Here is a 16,928-nt window from a genome sequence, read left to right on the forward strand (position 1 = left end):
ATTTATTATTCTGTAGCTGTTTACCCAAGAGGCATTTACAATTTCCTTTTTTTTAACCCAATTCCCAGTAACAGACAGTTTATTCATATTTGACCCAGTTAATATGTGTTTATGTGCATTTGTCAGCTACTGTAACAGAGCCTATAATAATAATAATAATAATGATAATGATAATTTGACCGTAACCTTTTCAGAAACTGCACCACAGACCACATATATTTTATGGCTACAATAGATGCGGAAAGAAAACAGAACATATTACCATTTGCGAAGCTGGGAATCAGAATTTAGATGCTATGTCTTGTATGTAATAGTTGACAACTAACTGATTAATCGGTGCAGCTCTAATGCTAACTAGGGCGAGGCGAATATTGGAAAAACTGACATTGCAATATTTTGTTTTATGTAATATGAAAAAATACAGACATTTTCACAAATACACTTGAATAACTGCAGTGCTGATTTGATTATTCATAGAGATCAGTTGCGTTACCCCGTGTAGTGGCAACAATTGCAAGACTGTAAGTGTACTTGTTTTTAGTCAACATTGTCCTTTATGAAGCTAAAAAAATAATATACGTTGACATTACATTTCTTTCTGCAGCCAAATCTTCCTTTTTTTTCTCTTTAAAAAATCAACTCAATACAATTCGTTGATAATCAAAATAGTTGGAGATTAAATTATTTGTACTAATGTGTTTTGATCACTTTAAATAAGTAAAAAAAAAGTTCATGACCAGACAGTTTCACTTGTTGAAGCCACTGAGCTTCTTACAATCTTCACCTTTTTTTTTTTTTGACAATTCAGGCCTCATTTCGCAGATTTCAGCAAAATCTGTGAGCTTCCATCTCGTCACGTAGGACAAACGATGTGCATTCTCAAACAGCAATATAGGAAGCATGCAAGGATTATGTCATTTTAAGCTCAGTATGGACTCATCTCTGGGTGTTGCATGTCAGTAAAGATGGTCCGGGGAGGCTTTCGTCGACGTGTGTGCATTAAATACCATGACCGTGCGTGTGTGTGTGTGTGTGATGAGGATGTAAACATGCGTGCTCGGGCCTCTCTGCGTGCAGCTCTGCGGGGAGGGGTGATGGCGGGTGCTGAGGTCACTGTGTCTTCAGGGGAACTCATGACGGTGAAGGAAGAGGAGGGGGAGTACAGTGGCAACAACCATAAGACTCAAGTCATCCTGCACCTGCAGCCCATTCTGCACGGGTAACGTGGCTTATGTAATTAAAGCGCCTAACAGATGTTTTGTACTTGCTGTTTCACACAAAAAAAGAGCCAAGTGTAAACAGATTTGTATAGATGTGAGAATTGATTTTCTGCATGACAACATAATTTTTTTTCCTTCTCTTCAATTTTTCTTCTTGTGCACAGTAAGCAAATTGTATGACATCAATCCGCATTAGTGTGGCTTTTATTCAGTTTGATGCAGGCTCGAGTCAAAGAATGCAACATCAAATATTGTAAATTTCCCCCAGTGAGGGATCAATAAAGTTTAAAGTTTATGTTCAGCGATGTGGAAAAAAGCTAAATCAGAAAAATGTCAGAAAGGTTTCACATGCAGCAGCTATTCACAAATCGAATGATTGTCAGTGTATAAGTGAGAATCTGTCGCCCTCTGCAGGGTCAATGATGACACTGCTGACACTGGCACTACAGTCTTGGCCATAGAGGCACATCACGGTAAGTGACACGATGACATTTCCCCACTGCTCACTGCTCAGTTTAATTCAGAGTGTAAAACCAACAGCTTGTATTATGTGCACTTTAAGCTGGACTGTTGTTTAACCCTCTGAAAACCAAGCAGTTTCAGGATGTTTATTATCTCCTGTCACATTTTTACTCACTGTGGGCTCATTTTTCGCTGCAATATCAAGTCCTGCACCTCTACGGAAACAAGCACAACCATGGCTAGAAGTAGAGTTAACTCAAAAATGTCTTCTTTCCAATATAACAAAATTATATTGCTATAAATCCTGAAAAAAAGACAAAACAAAAGTTGAATTTCTTTGATTGTTTAATCAACAAAAATCAATTAAAACTGGAATCAGCAGCTACAACATTTTTCCATGTTCCTACATGTGTAACAAATACTGGGAGGAAAAAACTGTAGATATTTTACTACTTTTTTTATCTGCTTTTTTTTTTTTTTTTTAAATATGTGTTTCCATACTTGTCTCCTACCTTCTAGGTGTAAACTCTGCCTGCAGTTCATCTAAAATTGTTGTGAATTTTTGTCATGTGACTGTTGGTCAGAGCAGAGTCGCTAATGGCTTCTTAGCGGCGTTTAGAGCATAAAATTGTTCTGTTTCTGACAGAGTATGGTTAGAAAAAACTCTTTATTTTTGGCAAATTTTTAATTGAGACACGTGTAGCTTGGATTCGGTTCATTTTCCCGACTGATCCACTCGTCACACATAGTTCAAGGACTGTCATAAAGTTAAAATTCTGATGATTTTTTTTCTATTTGTACATTTTTGCGGCCTGATAAATGGTTTAATTATGGTGATTTTTTTTACAAGTGATAACACGTGATTCATACATGCCGGTGAATATTGAGGTTCAGAGGGTTAACAGCTATGAATAGAGACCATGTAGGGTGCAATCATGCGCTTTGTGGTCACATGATTCTTACTTTCATTAGAACCTGGGAGGATGTTTTTGTGTCTTGCACACAATGGTGTCGCTGCAGGGGTTCTGCTTTTGTTCTGTGCTGTTTAGATAACAGTAAAGCAGAAGGAGAGGAGGTGGAGTATGGCTACCCCATCACGTGTGGAGACAGCAGGGCAGTGCTGCTCTTCAAGAAGTTTGTGTGCCCTGGAATCAACGTCCGATGTGTCAAAGTAAGTTGATGTGTCAAGCGGGAGTGAATTATTAATGTATTAATACCGTAAAGTCACTTTAACAGTCGAGACACATGATCATCTTCCAATTTTGTCTGCCCCTTCTGTCTTGTTACTTTCTCTTAGCATTTAAAAGACCTCATAAACATAAATTGTGCTGTCCTCTTTTTTCACAGTTCAATGACCAGCTCATCAGTCCAAAGCAGTTTGTGCACTTGGCAGGAAAAGCCACTCTGAAGGACTGGAAACGGGCCATCAGACTGGGAGGGGTTATGCTCAGGTAGGCTTAGGGAACTTGTTTCTGTCTGCTAGCTGTAAATCTGAAAGGCCTGTTAAGGTGACTTAACTCTTTTTGCACCGGGGTTAAAGTGTCAGACTGTAAAACACCTCAGTAAATAACACGCCACTCAGTTACACAATCTGCAACTGCGTGGAGTCTGTCGTTGTCTGCCAGTACATTCCAGAGGTAGTCGGCGAGCAGAATTATTATGATAGCAGGATCAAATAACACGCATGCAAGCTGCTGCTGAGTGATACTTCTCACCTCTTTATCATGTTTGCACTTGTTGTTGGTGTTACTGTGTGGCAGTATGCAAAACCCAATAGGCAGTATCTGTTCTTTTCATCTTTCTTCCTCCAGAGGCCAGATCAATGGGCTTTGTGTCAAACAAACCAGCGGGAAGCTGTCCGCAGTGTTCAGCAAACTCAGTCCTAATATCCCTCAGTAGCTGCGTGGCAAAAAATATTTTCTGCTGCTTCTCCCCATGCAGGAAAATGATGGACTCTGGCCAGATAGATTTCTACCAGCACGACACTGTATGCAGCAACACCTGCCGCAGCACTAAATTCGATGTGCTGATCAACAGCACGCGGCTTCCTCCGGGGACCTCGGTGCAGCCGAGCCTGTCGTGTCTGGCTCTTGACCCTGTTGGAGGACAGGTGCCTCCCTTGACAGGTAGATTTTGGTTGGCATTTACAGTTTGCTGTTTTTTTTTTTCTCTCTTCCTCCCACATATGCTCAGGCTGCTGTTGTTTCACTGAGAATATACCAGCGAAAGTCACTTGGATATCACTCATATGAGATAATAAAACAGATGACTGCTTATAGTGGCTTTAGCACTTTAAGTAACGTAATGAAAATAGAAATAATAATAATAGTAATAACTTTTTTTTATATAGGACATTTTAAAAACAGACTTTACAAGGAGCTTCACAGATAGGCCAAAAAAAAAGCACTGTACTAAGACTATTAAACAACAGATAGAAAAAAGAGAAGCAAAAGGGGAGAAATAGGAAAACCACAGTTAATGCATAGTTCTGAGGTAGGAGTGTGATGATATGGAGTTTGCAAGGTGCTTTACAGACAGGTCAAAAAAAGGAGAATACAAAGAAAATAGACCAGAGAAGCAAAAGTGGAAAAATAGAGTTAAACAGCATGGGCCATACTACCCCTAATCAGAGCAGCAGAGGATGTTCTCCAAAATCTATGCAACAGACAGTGCCACCTACACAATCTAGCCCTGAAAACCAAACAAGAAAGCCTCAGAGTTGGCACAGGGGTTATCAGTGAAAATCTACATTTCCGTGACAGCTCAGTGTGACGGACAGTTAGAACAACAACCTCAATAGACAGCATCTGAGAAAAGCATCCTTGTTGGCTGTTTACTACAAAACCGAAAGATTGAACTTGATTAAAAGACTTGAAAAGTAGCCTGACGAATACTATGGGAGCACATTTTTTGTCTAGAAGAGACCAAGATGCATCGGTTCAGTTCTGATGGGCTCCAGCATGTTAGTTGTGTGAACCTGTCCAGGTAAACCACAGTGAATGCAAAGTCCTGACAGTGAAGCACAGAGGTGGGAGTGTGATATATGGAGTTTACAATGGGGCTTTACAGACAGGCCAAAAAAAAAAAAACACCAGAAAGAATAATGACCAGAGGAACAAAAGGATAGAAATAGTGTTGAACAGATTAAAAGATTTACAAAATAAATCAATACAATAAACATCAGTGGATACGGTTGTATAATAATAAACGCACCAGCCATTAAACGGAATCAGATACTTTTAATTATGCCCCAACCACTACACAGGAAACGTTCTAGAAAGAAATGCTTGTATTTTTTTTGTGTTAGTTGCCTTCCCTCTATCTACCCACATTCAGTGCTACTATGGCGTGTTTTTGCTCTGTATTTACTAGATATGCGTGTTTTGTTCCCATGTCAGGAGATGCACACAATGCAGCAGAGCTAGAGGAGTCTTTGGAGGATAATTTAAGTGCAGCAGCAGAGTGGCGCACCGGCCCACCGCGGCTTGTGAAGCCCACAACAGCCAATGGACATTCTGCCAAAAGAAAGAGGGCCGACATGCCTGGTAAGTATAAGAGCACATACAGTATATGCATAGGTGTAGATCTCGAGAGGGAAACCGGGATACATCCCCCTCAATGCTTAGAACACAAACATAAAAGAAGCAAAATCCTCTATATTGCTACTAATCAACACAACAATTCCTTAGACAGGGGAGGGTGTTTTTACTTCAGCACTTAGTCTTTTCTTTACTCTCAAAATATGAATTACGAGCTCAGTCAACCACAGAATCTGTTGTGCAAAATGTAATTAGATCCGTATATATTTCGAATTGTCACCTTGTGCGGGAATTTTGTGTTTTCCTCTACATAAATAAATACATTTCACTGCAAATGAATTCAGAAAAAGGCACTAAATTTCCTGAGGGAGGAACCACAGACCCTTAATATTCAAATGAAACTTGTACGCATAAGAATGTGGGTGCTTGTTGAGTCGCCTGAACAGGATGAGGATGCTTGAGTGTGGAGCAAAAAAACACAGAAATGACTCTGGTGAAAGGACATCCTAAAGGACAGGCTAAATCCTGAGTCCTTTTTATATTACAGCCTTGTTTTTTTTAGCATTCATTGCATAATGTGGTACACAAATAATTATTATCCTGCAGCAAAATGTGAGCATAATCAGTCTTTGTTATGGAAGTGGCAAAACCGATCTACTGGCACAATATGCTACACGACCGTGAGCTATTCCACTGTGGTGATTCTGCTGTTAGACACCATATGGGTACAGTATTGAGACACTCTGCAATCCAGGCTTGCTTTGCAGGTGTGTGTAATATGAAACAGAAGTGAATAAACACAAACAATAATATCACGTACATGTTAAACAATTAAAAAATGCATCGTCTCTCAATAATTGCTTTTAAGCTGACAAGTGGAACAGCTACTCCTATGAATAAAAATAAAACATTAGAATTGAAAATACAGGCCCCAACATAGAAACTTAATGCAACAAAATTGATCATAAATAGAGTACACCTGTGATTTGCAGTTAGCCTAATTGCATAAACAGAATTATGACCTTTGACATTCTGAGGTTTCTCAGTTTTGGACCTATAGACTGTGTCCATCTGCATGTCTGCATCATGGTTCCATGTGGAAAAGAATTGAAAGTGAAAAAGATCTGTCTGTGAGACTTAACAAAGAGTAGAAATGATACAGGTGGATTAAATGACCAACTAAAAATCTGTGGAAACAATAATCAGGAGGTACAGAAGGAGCCATAGTCCCACTAATCAGAGCTACAGTGGTCGTCTTCCACAACTGACGCAACAGACCGTGTTACTTGCACAATCGAGCTCTGAAAACCAAATGAGTAACCTTCAGAGCTGGCACAGGGGTTATCATTAAACATTTCTGTGACATCATAGTGTGAAGGACAGTTCACACCAACAACCTCTATAGAAGGCATCCAAGAAAAACACCATCGCTGGCTGTTCACTACAAAGCTGCAAGATTAAACTTGACTAAAAAAACTTGAAAAGTCGCCTGACGACTACTGGAAGCACATTTTTTTTTGATCAGATGAGACCAAGATAAATTTGTTCAGCTTAGATGGGCTCCAGCATGTTAATTGTGTGAACGTGTCCAGGTAGACCACAGTGAATGCAAAGTCCTGACAGTGAAGCACAGAGGTGGGGAGTGTGATGATCTGGGGCTGTATGAGTGCAAAAGGTGTTGAGGAGATGACAGTTACAGACAGCGCTATGAATGCTTGTAGATATACCAAAACACTGGCAGACAGGATGACTCCCGGTCTGCAGAAACTTGGCAGAAAAAGAATATTCCAGTGTGATAACGATCTAAAGCACACTGCCAAAATCCCACAAGAAATTCTAAACAAGAAAAAAAAGCGAAAGCTGTGACCTGGCCAAGTATGACGCCAGACACAAATCTGCCTTTGGGGTGTTTTGAAGGTAGAGCAACACCACCCCTCCTGTGGAGCAGCTGAAACAAATACACTAATTCTGACATTTGTACAGCACCAGTATCCTCCATGCTCATTAGGATTAAGTCTGTCATCAGAAATAGAAGTGGAAGTATTGGCGATTTGAATCTCAAGTGTTGCATTGAATTCCTACGGTGAGGCCTGTGTTTTTTTACTTTCTAAACTGTTAGACTTCAACTTGCTCAACTTAGAAGTGATTCAATATTAGAAGGTGTTCCAATTTTCAATCATTTTGCATTTAAGTGGTGCCTTTTCTCACACACTGTGTTTTTTTTTAACATGCCCCTAAAAAGTCTGGATTGTGGAAGATTCATTTACCCCTCTCATCAATCACTTTGTCATCTGCCAAAGGGGCAATACTCTGCTGGTAAATTGGCAAAGCACTGACTTAATAAGTTTAAAAGACACGTTGTTGTAATAGGAGGAGGCACCGGTTCAGCCCACTGACCTTCAGTCGCCAAGAGGCCGAGCATTTATTTGAAGCCCTTGTACTTCAAAGGATTTACACGAGTTGTCCTGCAGTCCTTCAGTCCCTCGTGTCACGCCTCCTGCTGCCACAACTATTTGACCCCTCTGATATACCGAGCCAGTGAGCCTCTGAATCTGCAGTTGTGCGATGTTCTGCCTTTTCCTGCAGACTGTCCTTAAAAAGCTGCTGACCACAGGCAGGCACAGAGTCGTGTCCCTTTATATTACCACCGACGGCATCTGACATTTCTAAGTGTGGCTTTTTCCTGCTTTGATTTAAGGGCTTTTAAAGGTGACCTGATTAGGCATTGTTCCAGGTCGACCACGGTAGGTAAAATAGCCTGCGGGGAGGTGGGGGGATCTTGCGAATGGCAAATTGCAATGCGTCACTGCACATGCAGAATTGCTTGTCACAGGGCTTAAAACAAATTGACAATTCTCGGCAAGCGTACTCGGGCTGTAGCCGTACTCCTCCATCTGCGGAAACGCGTCGCTTCCGAGTAGTGTGTACAGTGCCGACGCGGAGGAATAAATTAATTCAGCTTGAGATCGCTGTAAATGGGATTTGGAATATTTTCATGAGGCGTATTGCATTTATCCAGGCAGACATTTAAGCAAACACGAATGTGCACACACTTCTTGTAAGATTAGATATCAAGCACCTCTGACATTTTCTCACTCTAATACACTCAACTTCTGTTTTGCTCACAGATCCGACGCAATTTTTCATTCCCTCTCGAATCTGCCCTCTTTTCTCTCTTCCTAGAGCACCTCTTTTCTAACCCATTTTCCTACTCCTTCCCTTTCCGTCACCCATTTAACATCCTCTCCCCAAGTGCAGCACTTCTCCCATTTCTTTTATCTCCTTATATCCATTTTTTTTCTCTCTCCATTGTTTCTCCAACCTTGACATCTCCTCCTCTGTTTCCCCTCTTCACTTTATTACTCTTTCAATGCTCTCTTCAAATCTCACCCGCAGACATTTCCCTGCCTCCCTACCCCGTCTTATTTATCCTGCATTTCTTATTTATTTCGCTGGGCTTTCTCTCCATTGTGTCAGGCCTATTTCTGTTTTTTTATACCATCCAACTCGACTGCACACACAAGAATGAATACGATCCCACACATCACCTCTATAATGATGCCTGTACAAGTTCCTCTTATTTCTATAACACCTCTAAAAAAATGAAGAACAGACTCTTGCTCTCCACGCATCGTAATACTGTCTTGACTGTTGACCTTCTCTAGACGGAGTATTGAGTTTGTGGAAGGGCGTGGCAGACTCTGGGCTGATGGGAGAGGTGCTGTCCAGCCTCCAGACTGAATTATTAACCACTTTTAAAGGAGTGGAGCTTCGCAGCGAGCGAGCCAACCTGCAGGAAACAGGTACGATTCCCATGGTGGGACCTGTCTAATCACTGGAAAGATTTGCTTTGACTTTTGCCAGTCAAGTTGTGCAGTTTTTAAAAAAAGAAAAGGATTTCCAGCAAAGGCTCCTCCAGCTACATCTGGTTTGAAATTCATGGAGATTGATTTGTTTTTAAAGCAATTTCTTAAACAGCAGAATTTGACAAATTAATAAAGACTTGTATTAATCATTCAAATCTTGTAGCTGACTTTTTATTATTTTCTTTTGTCAGACGCCGTCATACTTAATTCCTTGTGTGAGATGTTTGGGCTTTTGGATTCAGTGAAGCAAGCTCTGGACCTGAGGCGAAGCCAGAATGAAGAGAACAAAATCCACAACAGTGTTTATGGTGAGAAAACTGTCAAAGCCAACGTACAGTACTCGCAGTGACGCCCCAGTGGATTGTATTAACTCATATCTTGTTTTCGTGCAGTGCTGGATGAGATTTTGGAGGACCAGAGGAGGAAGAGTTGCGATAAAAGCACAATTTACAATACGTCGTCGTCAAAACACCTTCGACCTCAACGTCAAAGCCAGTCGAACAGCCAGAACTCGCTGTCCTCCATCAAAACAAGCACAGTGATCCAACCTCTCTCTGTTACCGGCTTATCTGCTGCGTCGTACGCTCAGCTATTTACCCACTTCTCTGCCTTCACCGGCCAGCATCACCGCGCCGGAGTTGGCAGGACAGACAGGGACGGCCACGGTGCCACGCTGGAGAGGGAGCATGAGATCAGTGAGGCAGGAAACCCGGAGAAGGTTCACCGGCTGGGACAGACAGGCGGCGAGAAGAAAGACACCTCAGGGATCCACAAAGAGCCTGGACAGAGAGAGACTGTGAAGTTTCGGGAAGACTCTCACATTAGAAGCGAGGCGGCAGTGGAGACAGAAGGCTTGCATGACATTGAAAAGGTGATTATAGGGAGAAAGGCATCAAAGAAACATAAAAGTAAGTGAGCCAGACGACCCCAGAGGGATTCAGTGGGACTAATTGAGAGAATGTGCCTGAGACTAAAAGGAGACACACAGCGGGGAAACAATTAAAAAATAATATTACTTTGTCAAACTGTACTTTTCTCTTGTATGCTCATATACAACGATCAGCCGCAACATTAAAACCACCTGCATTACACGGCGCAGGTTCAAGTTGATGCTGGCAAAACAGCACTAACCTACTGATGCATGAACTCAACAGACATCTGAGGTTTCCTGTGGTATCAGGAACCAAGATGTGATCCTTTAGGTTATGAGGGGAGGCCTTCCTGACTTGTTTTTACATCCTCCAAATGCCATATCAGATTGAAATTTGGTGAACATGGAGGCCAAGTCAACAGCTCTTTGTCATGTTCCTCAAGCCATTCTTGAATCATTTTGCCATGTGGCAGGAAGCATTCTGCTGCTGAGAAAAGCCATCAGGGAATACCATGTTGTCTGCGTTGATGTTTGTATTTTTAGGCGTCAAAGTATCCACATGAATGCCAGGATGCAAATATTCCCAGAAAAACATTGTCCGGAGCATCACACTTCCTCTGCTGGCTTGCGTTCTTCACATAGTTCATCCTGCTGCTATCTCTTCCCCAGGTAAACAACACAGCTATTTGTCAAACCAGGCCCTTTTAGATTGCATGCCCTTTCAGGCTATCTTAGCAATGGATGGGGTTAACACTGGCCCTCTGCAGACACCTTTTAATTATAGCCACCATTAAACTTTTCAGAAATTTATGCTACACCAGCTCTCTCTGTGGGATCCGACCCCACAGGCCAGCCATCGCTGCCCACATGCCTCAGTGAGCCCATGACCCTCTCACTGGATCACCAGTTGCCCTTCGTTGGACCACATTTGGTACCACTTTATACTGGGAACACCCCACAAGACTTGCCTGTTTGGAAACCCTGTCATCTAACCACCACAAAATGGCCCTTGTCAAAGTCAGTCAGATCTTTTTGCTGCCCATTTTTCCTATTTTTCCTGCTTCCAACACATGCACTTTAAGGACTGAGTGTTCCCTTGCTGCCTACGTCCCGCCCCGTGAGAGGTGCAACTCTAACATGATAATCGGTGGTTTTAACGTTGTGGCTGATCGGTGTTTATGGAGGATACGCAGGGGTTAGTGGAGTTGTGGTTGTCGTGGTTCATGCAGTGGTGCTACAGGCACAGATATGCTCTTGTCAGTGAGGTTTTAAATGACAAAAAGACAATTTTAAACATGCTTTTATAACATTTCACAAAACACAATGGAGCTGAAATGTCTAGTTAACTGATTCGCTGACTGCCAGAAAGTCATACTGCGATTTATTATTTTTAATCACTGATAAACTGTTTTTTTTTTTTTTTAACACAAATGCCAAAAAATTCACTGGTCCCAGCTCATTAAATGTTTTTCTCAGCCTGACCTGGACTGTTGGTCAGACAAAACATACAGTATTTTGCAATATAGAGACGTCACTTTGGGCTCTGGGTAATTGCAATAGGCATTTTTGTTTTTCTATTTTGTGATATTTTATAGATCAGAGACATTTAGTCGAGAAAATAATCTGCAAGTCGTCTCTTGTCTTTTGGACATAGTATTAGAACCCCGCGTAGTTGTGACAGAACTTGAAGTGTTTCTAAATTTCAGGAATTCAGAAGTCTGTAGATATAATATCTGATTTCATCATAAAGTCTTTGGTGACAACATTTTCCTTTGCCTACAAGTAGCTGACAGCTTTTTCAGAGAATTCATGAACATTGTTTTCCTAATATTTGTAAATTAAGATACTTGTTTTGTGAGTTAAATTTGTGTTTTGAATTTGACATGATTTTGGATTTTGTGACATTTTTTTCGACTCAGGCTTGGATTTAGGCCCTTGGACCTAATGATGCCTAAGATCTATGCACCAGACGCTCACTGCCTGAAGATTATCCTTAACGAAAACTATATTTTAAGTAATTACGGTGACTGTTGACGTGCTGTTGCTTGATACAGGGTACTGTGTACTAACGTGTGCTGCAAATACAGAATCTTGTTTATTTACTTACCATCCCTTTGCTATAGAAGCAAATACGAAGGGGGGCAATATGTTATACACATGAAAGTGTGGTTTAAAAAGGGCACTAAAGGTCCAAAATCACCTTATAAGATAATGAACACATTTAAAATAAAAACTGTTATGTTTGACATTTTAACAGAAGCAGTGTTTAAGCTTGTGTGCAAAAAGATAATTTCATTCTACAATTTATTGATTCTTTTTATGTCAGGTTGTTGATGAGAGTTGCAAAATGCTGGTACAGTAAACAACAGTGTGTGCAATATCGCTTAAATGTCAAATGATTCACATTTCTGTCACCTCTTAATAATTGCGTTATTTGTAAGCTGACTAGCGGAGTATTTCCTCTGATGAACAGAAACGAAGCCAAAAACAAATTCTTTGTAAAGACTACGCTGAACGTCCAGACAGTAAATGCCACAGAAGTGAATATACTGACATACGAGTTAGAAAACCTGTGACCGTGAAAACAAAATTGAGTACATTTCTGATTTCCAGTCAGCCCAACTGCATGGACATTGTTATAAAATGAGCTTTGTGCGCCAGAACTTTCTTAGATTTGGACCTGCAGATTGTGTCTATCTGCATCTCATGCATGCATCGTGGCTCTACGTGGCGAATATTTACCAGAGGAAGTGAAAAAATCTGTCAGCCTTTATGGAACATGTGCAAGAAAATCCCTTTAGCAAATAACTGCAAGGTAACACTTTGCAAAAGAACATAAAAAGAAGCCCTGTGAATATCTTAATCAAATTGCTCGGCTCAGATGGAGTCCAACATGCTTGGTGTAAGTCGTCCATTACCACCACAGTGGATGCATAGTCCTGACAGTAAAGCACGGAGGTGGTGATGATATGAGACTGCATGAGTGCGAAAGATGTTGAGGAAATGACATTTATGCGAATGCCTGTGGATATACCACAACATTGGCTGACAAGATGACTCCCAGTTTGCAGAAACTTGGCAGAAGAGAAATATTACAGCATGATCATGATCCAAAAACTCACTGCCAAAATCACACAAGAGTTCCTAAAGAGAAAAAGTACAAGCTGGCCAAGTATGTCTCCTGACTTGAATCCAATAGGACACCTTATGGGTATTTTAAAGAGAAAGGTAGAACAGCACCACTCATCCAGCAAAGAGCAGCCGAGAAAAATGTCTCTGAAGAAGGCGGATCATCGCTCAAGAAATCTGGTATCATGTTGAGGAGGATTGAGTCTGTCAATAAAAATAAAGATGGACACATGAGATACTAAAAAAAATAGCAGATTTGAGTCCCAGTACCAGAGTGTTGTTGTATTAAGTTTGTACTGAGGGGAATCGTTTGACATTTCGGTGATATTGCGCAGGAGTGTACTGACTTTTTTAAATACAGATGGGAGGAATGCTCACCGTAGGCCGATTTTATTTGAATTTTCTCTCTGGTTTTAATCTAAGACGCTTCATTCGCTGCCTCATCTTTCCTATGGTTCCCAATGCTGTCCTTGTTACCTCAGTTATCTCAATAGAACAGAACTTATGCGGAAATACAACCCTAAAAATCCCCCTTCGCTGGAGAAAACTGCTGCTCTGTGGGATCACTTTGCAACTCAGTTTGACTTCCAATCGCTGATATCAATCATTTCCTATTTGATAGCCGGTGGAACTTGTCTATTGTGATACCACTGCTCGATGTGTTTGACCAGGCTTTAAAGTTTCAGCTCTGACAGATAAAAGTCTAGCAGTTTTCTTCCCTGTGTGATTCCCCGTTTGTGTACTTTTTGAGCATGCCGGGGCCGGCTGATAGACAGTGATGGTTCGCTTTTGACAACTTCTCTCAGAACTATGATGATATGTTATTATAAATTGATGCACAACACCGCCTGTGCAGATGTAGTTGTTTGCGAGGACGTTATGAGTGGCAGCTTATAAAACATCTGATAAAAATGGCTTTCACCATAGTGCACCTGTCCTGTTGTTGTGTTTGGACAGTATTTTTGTAGCATCCTATCAGAGTTACATGCAAATTAAACTATCACAACAGATTGTGGCCGAAATACTCCCTTAGTTTAAATAAATTGCTACTCTGGGCATCGAATACCAGGACGCAAAGTGTCTGCCATGCATCAAGCAGGTGTAATTGCAGGTGTTAGCTTGACATACGTTGTGCTCCTTTGGTGAAATTAAGTAATTTGCTGTGCAATGAATCGTTCATCTGTCATCTGGGGGGCTAACAACATTAGAGTCTGCAGTGTGCACTCATGTTGGAAGCCTTAGATGCGCCTATTTGGCTGCCTTTAATTTAATCCACAGCTTTAATGTTCACACGCAAACAACAAAATGAATGATGAATAGCCTGCATAATGGCATCTTGATCCAATTGGGAGTCCTGGAGCCACGGCTAAGTGTGTCAGCTGTGTTTCGAAAACAGGAGCGGCTGCGACATCAGCATTTGTGCGAGATGCTTTTACTTGAAAGGTGAATATCAAAACACGCGTAAAGCTATAATCAAATAGCAGCAGACACCTTGCATCATGGTGAGAGTGTTGAGTGATTCATAATCAAATACACAACTCTAATGTTATTACACGTTTTACAAGACGGCGACAGGCCAGACAAGCTGGAAAATATGTGGCTGTGGCTTTTCAAGTCGTTTTTTTATGTAGTTAATACGTCCGTGCTGTGTGTTTACATTTAACTTTGACATGAAAATCCAAGAGCGACTCCTGCTATCTGATTCTTCAGGTGTTCATAAACATGAACAGCTGTGGGGCACAGGAAGAAAAAAAAAAAAGTTAAATTCATCAAATGCAAATTCAATGCAAACAACATGACAGACTATTTAATTTATGGAGAAATATGCTTTGCACCTGTCATGGAAGGTAGGAGTGCAGGCGTGCTTACCTGTCTGTCCTGTGTGAATATATGACTAAGCTCGAGTGTAAAACAGCAGCTAATAGGATAAAAAAAATGTTATTTTTTCAGCACAGGTTGCAAATATGCAGAATAATTAGACCTCAGAGTCGATTTTAAAATGAGATTGATCTAGCATGTTTAGTGCAGGAGTTAAAGCGTACGATGTTTTCTCAGCGGGCCTAAGTAACGAGTATTTCTCAGCCTGTAGGCATTGTTGTCAGACTCCTGTACCTGTGGTGCTGGGTGCAGGGGAATTACTGTTCGGAGCTGCTGGGCAGGGAAGATTAAGTGACTTCTCATTAGAATTAAATGAGTCTCACTATCTGAATGCATCCTATTGTTTGGGCCTTTATAGCTGCATGTCTAAGCCAAATCTTAGCCTGTATTGTGAAACTGATTTTGATATCCAGCTTTAAATCCGGTCTCAAACAGAGAGGTGAGTCCAATGTTATTCATACTCACTGCAAATGTTGAAATATAGTGTTTGATCAGTAGGTTTCTTCTGGCTGCAACTGACCGTAAAACATTGTGTGTTTTTATACAATTTTACTATAAATGTCCTGAAATTATTCATACTGCTTCAAATTGTTTTTCTTGTTGAAAATGCAGCTTCTATATCATTCCAAATAGTTCTGGATATGTCTATTAACGTCTAGAGCGTCCTAACATACTATAAATTGACAACAACTGGTGCAGTTGCTGCTCACAGGACCAGGAAAGGCTTGAAAGTCACATCCAAGTGTTTTCAAGTGCCAGTGACCGCAGTGCAAAGCGGAATCAAACAAGTACAAGGAGTTCCACCCTGAAAAAACCTCAAAGGACGAGGTGGGAAGCCAAGAGTGACACCTGTGCCGACAGGAAGGAAAGTACAAAAGGTCAAGAAGAATCTAAAGATCAGCACAGAGACCATCCTGGTGAGTGTGAGCAAATATCTCAGTCCCACTCTTCAGCAGACACTGAACAGGGCTGGTCTCCATGAAGACCAAGGAGGACTGCACTTCTACAAGACAGACTCACAAAAGCTGACCAGGACAAGGAAGGAAGCTTGATGCCATCAGGTGTGCGGTGGGATGAGACGAGACAGGGATGTGGTTTTCCATTTGGTGAAAGAAAGGAGTAGCATTCAACCACAAAAACACCATCCACATGGTCAAACATGGAGGTGGGAACGTGATGCTTGGGGGTGTTTTTCTGCCACTGGTCCAGGCAGCGTGGCCAAAGTCAACAGCATCATGAGAACAGAGGAGCACACTAAGGTTGTGGAGGAAAACATCAGGCAGTCTGCAGAAAAACTTCCAACGAGACAAATGGTTAAATCAATATGAAGATTTTGGAGCGGCCCAGCCAGAGTCCCATCCAGAATCTGTGAAGGAACTCAGAGCAGAGTAATGGAGAGCTGGAGATCAACATAGAAGAGGAAGGAAATCCCAGTGAAGTCATGCAGAAAGACTGAACTAACTGATGTGAAGGTAAACAAAGTCTTTACTGAGGGGTATGAATAATTTTGGACATTACATTTGTAGGAAAAAAAATGGCTAAAACTCCTCATTCACATCTTTAACACAACGTCTTATCATCTTTAGTCTCTTCTTTATTTCATTTCCATCCCTAAAAAAAACTATTGGTCCAATTCAAATTCGCTATAAATCAAAATTCGGTCATGTTATGAATCATTTTGGGTTTAACTGAACCAGCACTACCAGCACACACACTCAGTTTGGGGTTTTGCTTGGCCGACGCTTGAATACCACAGCGTCCTTGCTGGATTTGGCCACTTGGAGGCGCCCGGCTCATACTGTGAACCTGCGAAGAAGTGGAGGCTGGGAAAGGAAAGTGGGCTTGAGAAAGAAAATCTCTCTCCTGAACTGTTTACCCTGACGTCAGTTTGCAGAACTAGCTCTGCCCTGTCTCCTTCAGTGTCTCCGAAACTCCACTCAGTCACATATTGTGGGGAATAGAT

The 16,928-nt window shown here is 41.3% G+C and overlaps 1 protein-coding gene across 1 annotated transcript in view; it reads left to right on the forward strand.

Annotated features, from left to right (window-relative positions):
- The window catches only part of LOC103360194 (glucocorticoid modulatory element-binding protein 1-like), a 13,637-nt gene extending 2,262 nt beyond the window's left edge, over positions 1-11,375 (forward strand). Inside the window, exons 2-10 of the mRNA XM_008285874.1 lie at positions 1,078-1,219; positions 1,635-1,693; positions 2,732-2,853; positions 3,030-3,133; positions 3,624-3,808; positions 5,081-5,227; positions 8,887-9,024; positions 9,279-9,395; positions 9,480-11,375. Of these exons, the coding sequence (XP_008284096.1) occupies positions 1,095-1,219; positions 1,635-1,693; positions 2,732-2,853; positions 3,030-3,133; positions 3,624-3,808; positions 5,081-5,227; positions 8,887-9,024; positions 9,279-9,395; positions 9,480-10,003 (1,521 nt within the window). The 5' untranslated portion in view covers positions 1,078-1,094 and the 3' untranslated portion in view covers positions 10,004-11,375. The remainder of the gene's footprint in view (positions 1-1,077; positions 1,220-1,634; positions 1,694-2,731; positions 2,854-3,029; positions 3,134-3,623; positions 3,809-5,080; positions 5,228-8,886; positions 9,025-9,278; positions 9,396-9,479) is intronic.
- The last annotated feature ends 5,553 nt before the right edge of the window (positions 11,376-16,928 follow it).

Source organism: Stegastes partitus, unplaced genomic scaffold (assembly GCF_000690725.1).
Source record: "Stegastes partitus isolate 25-593 unplaced genomic scaffold, Stegastes_partitus-1.0.2 Scaffold420, whole genome shotgun sequence".
NCBI classification, from domain to species: Eukaryota; Metazoa; Chordata; class Actinopteri; family Pomacentridae; genus Stegastes; species Stegastes partitus.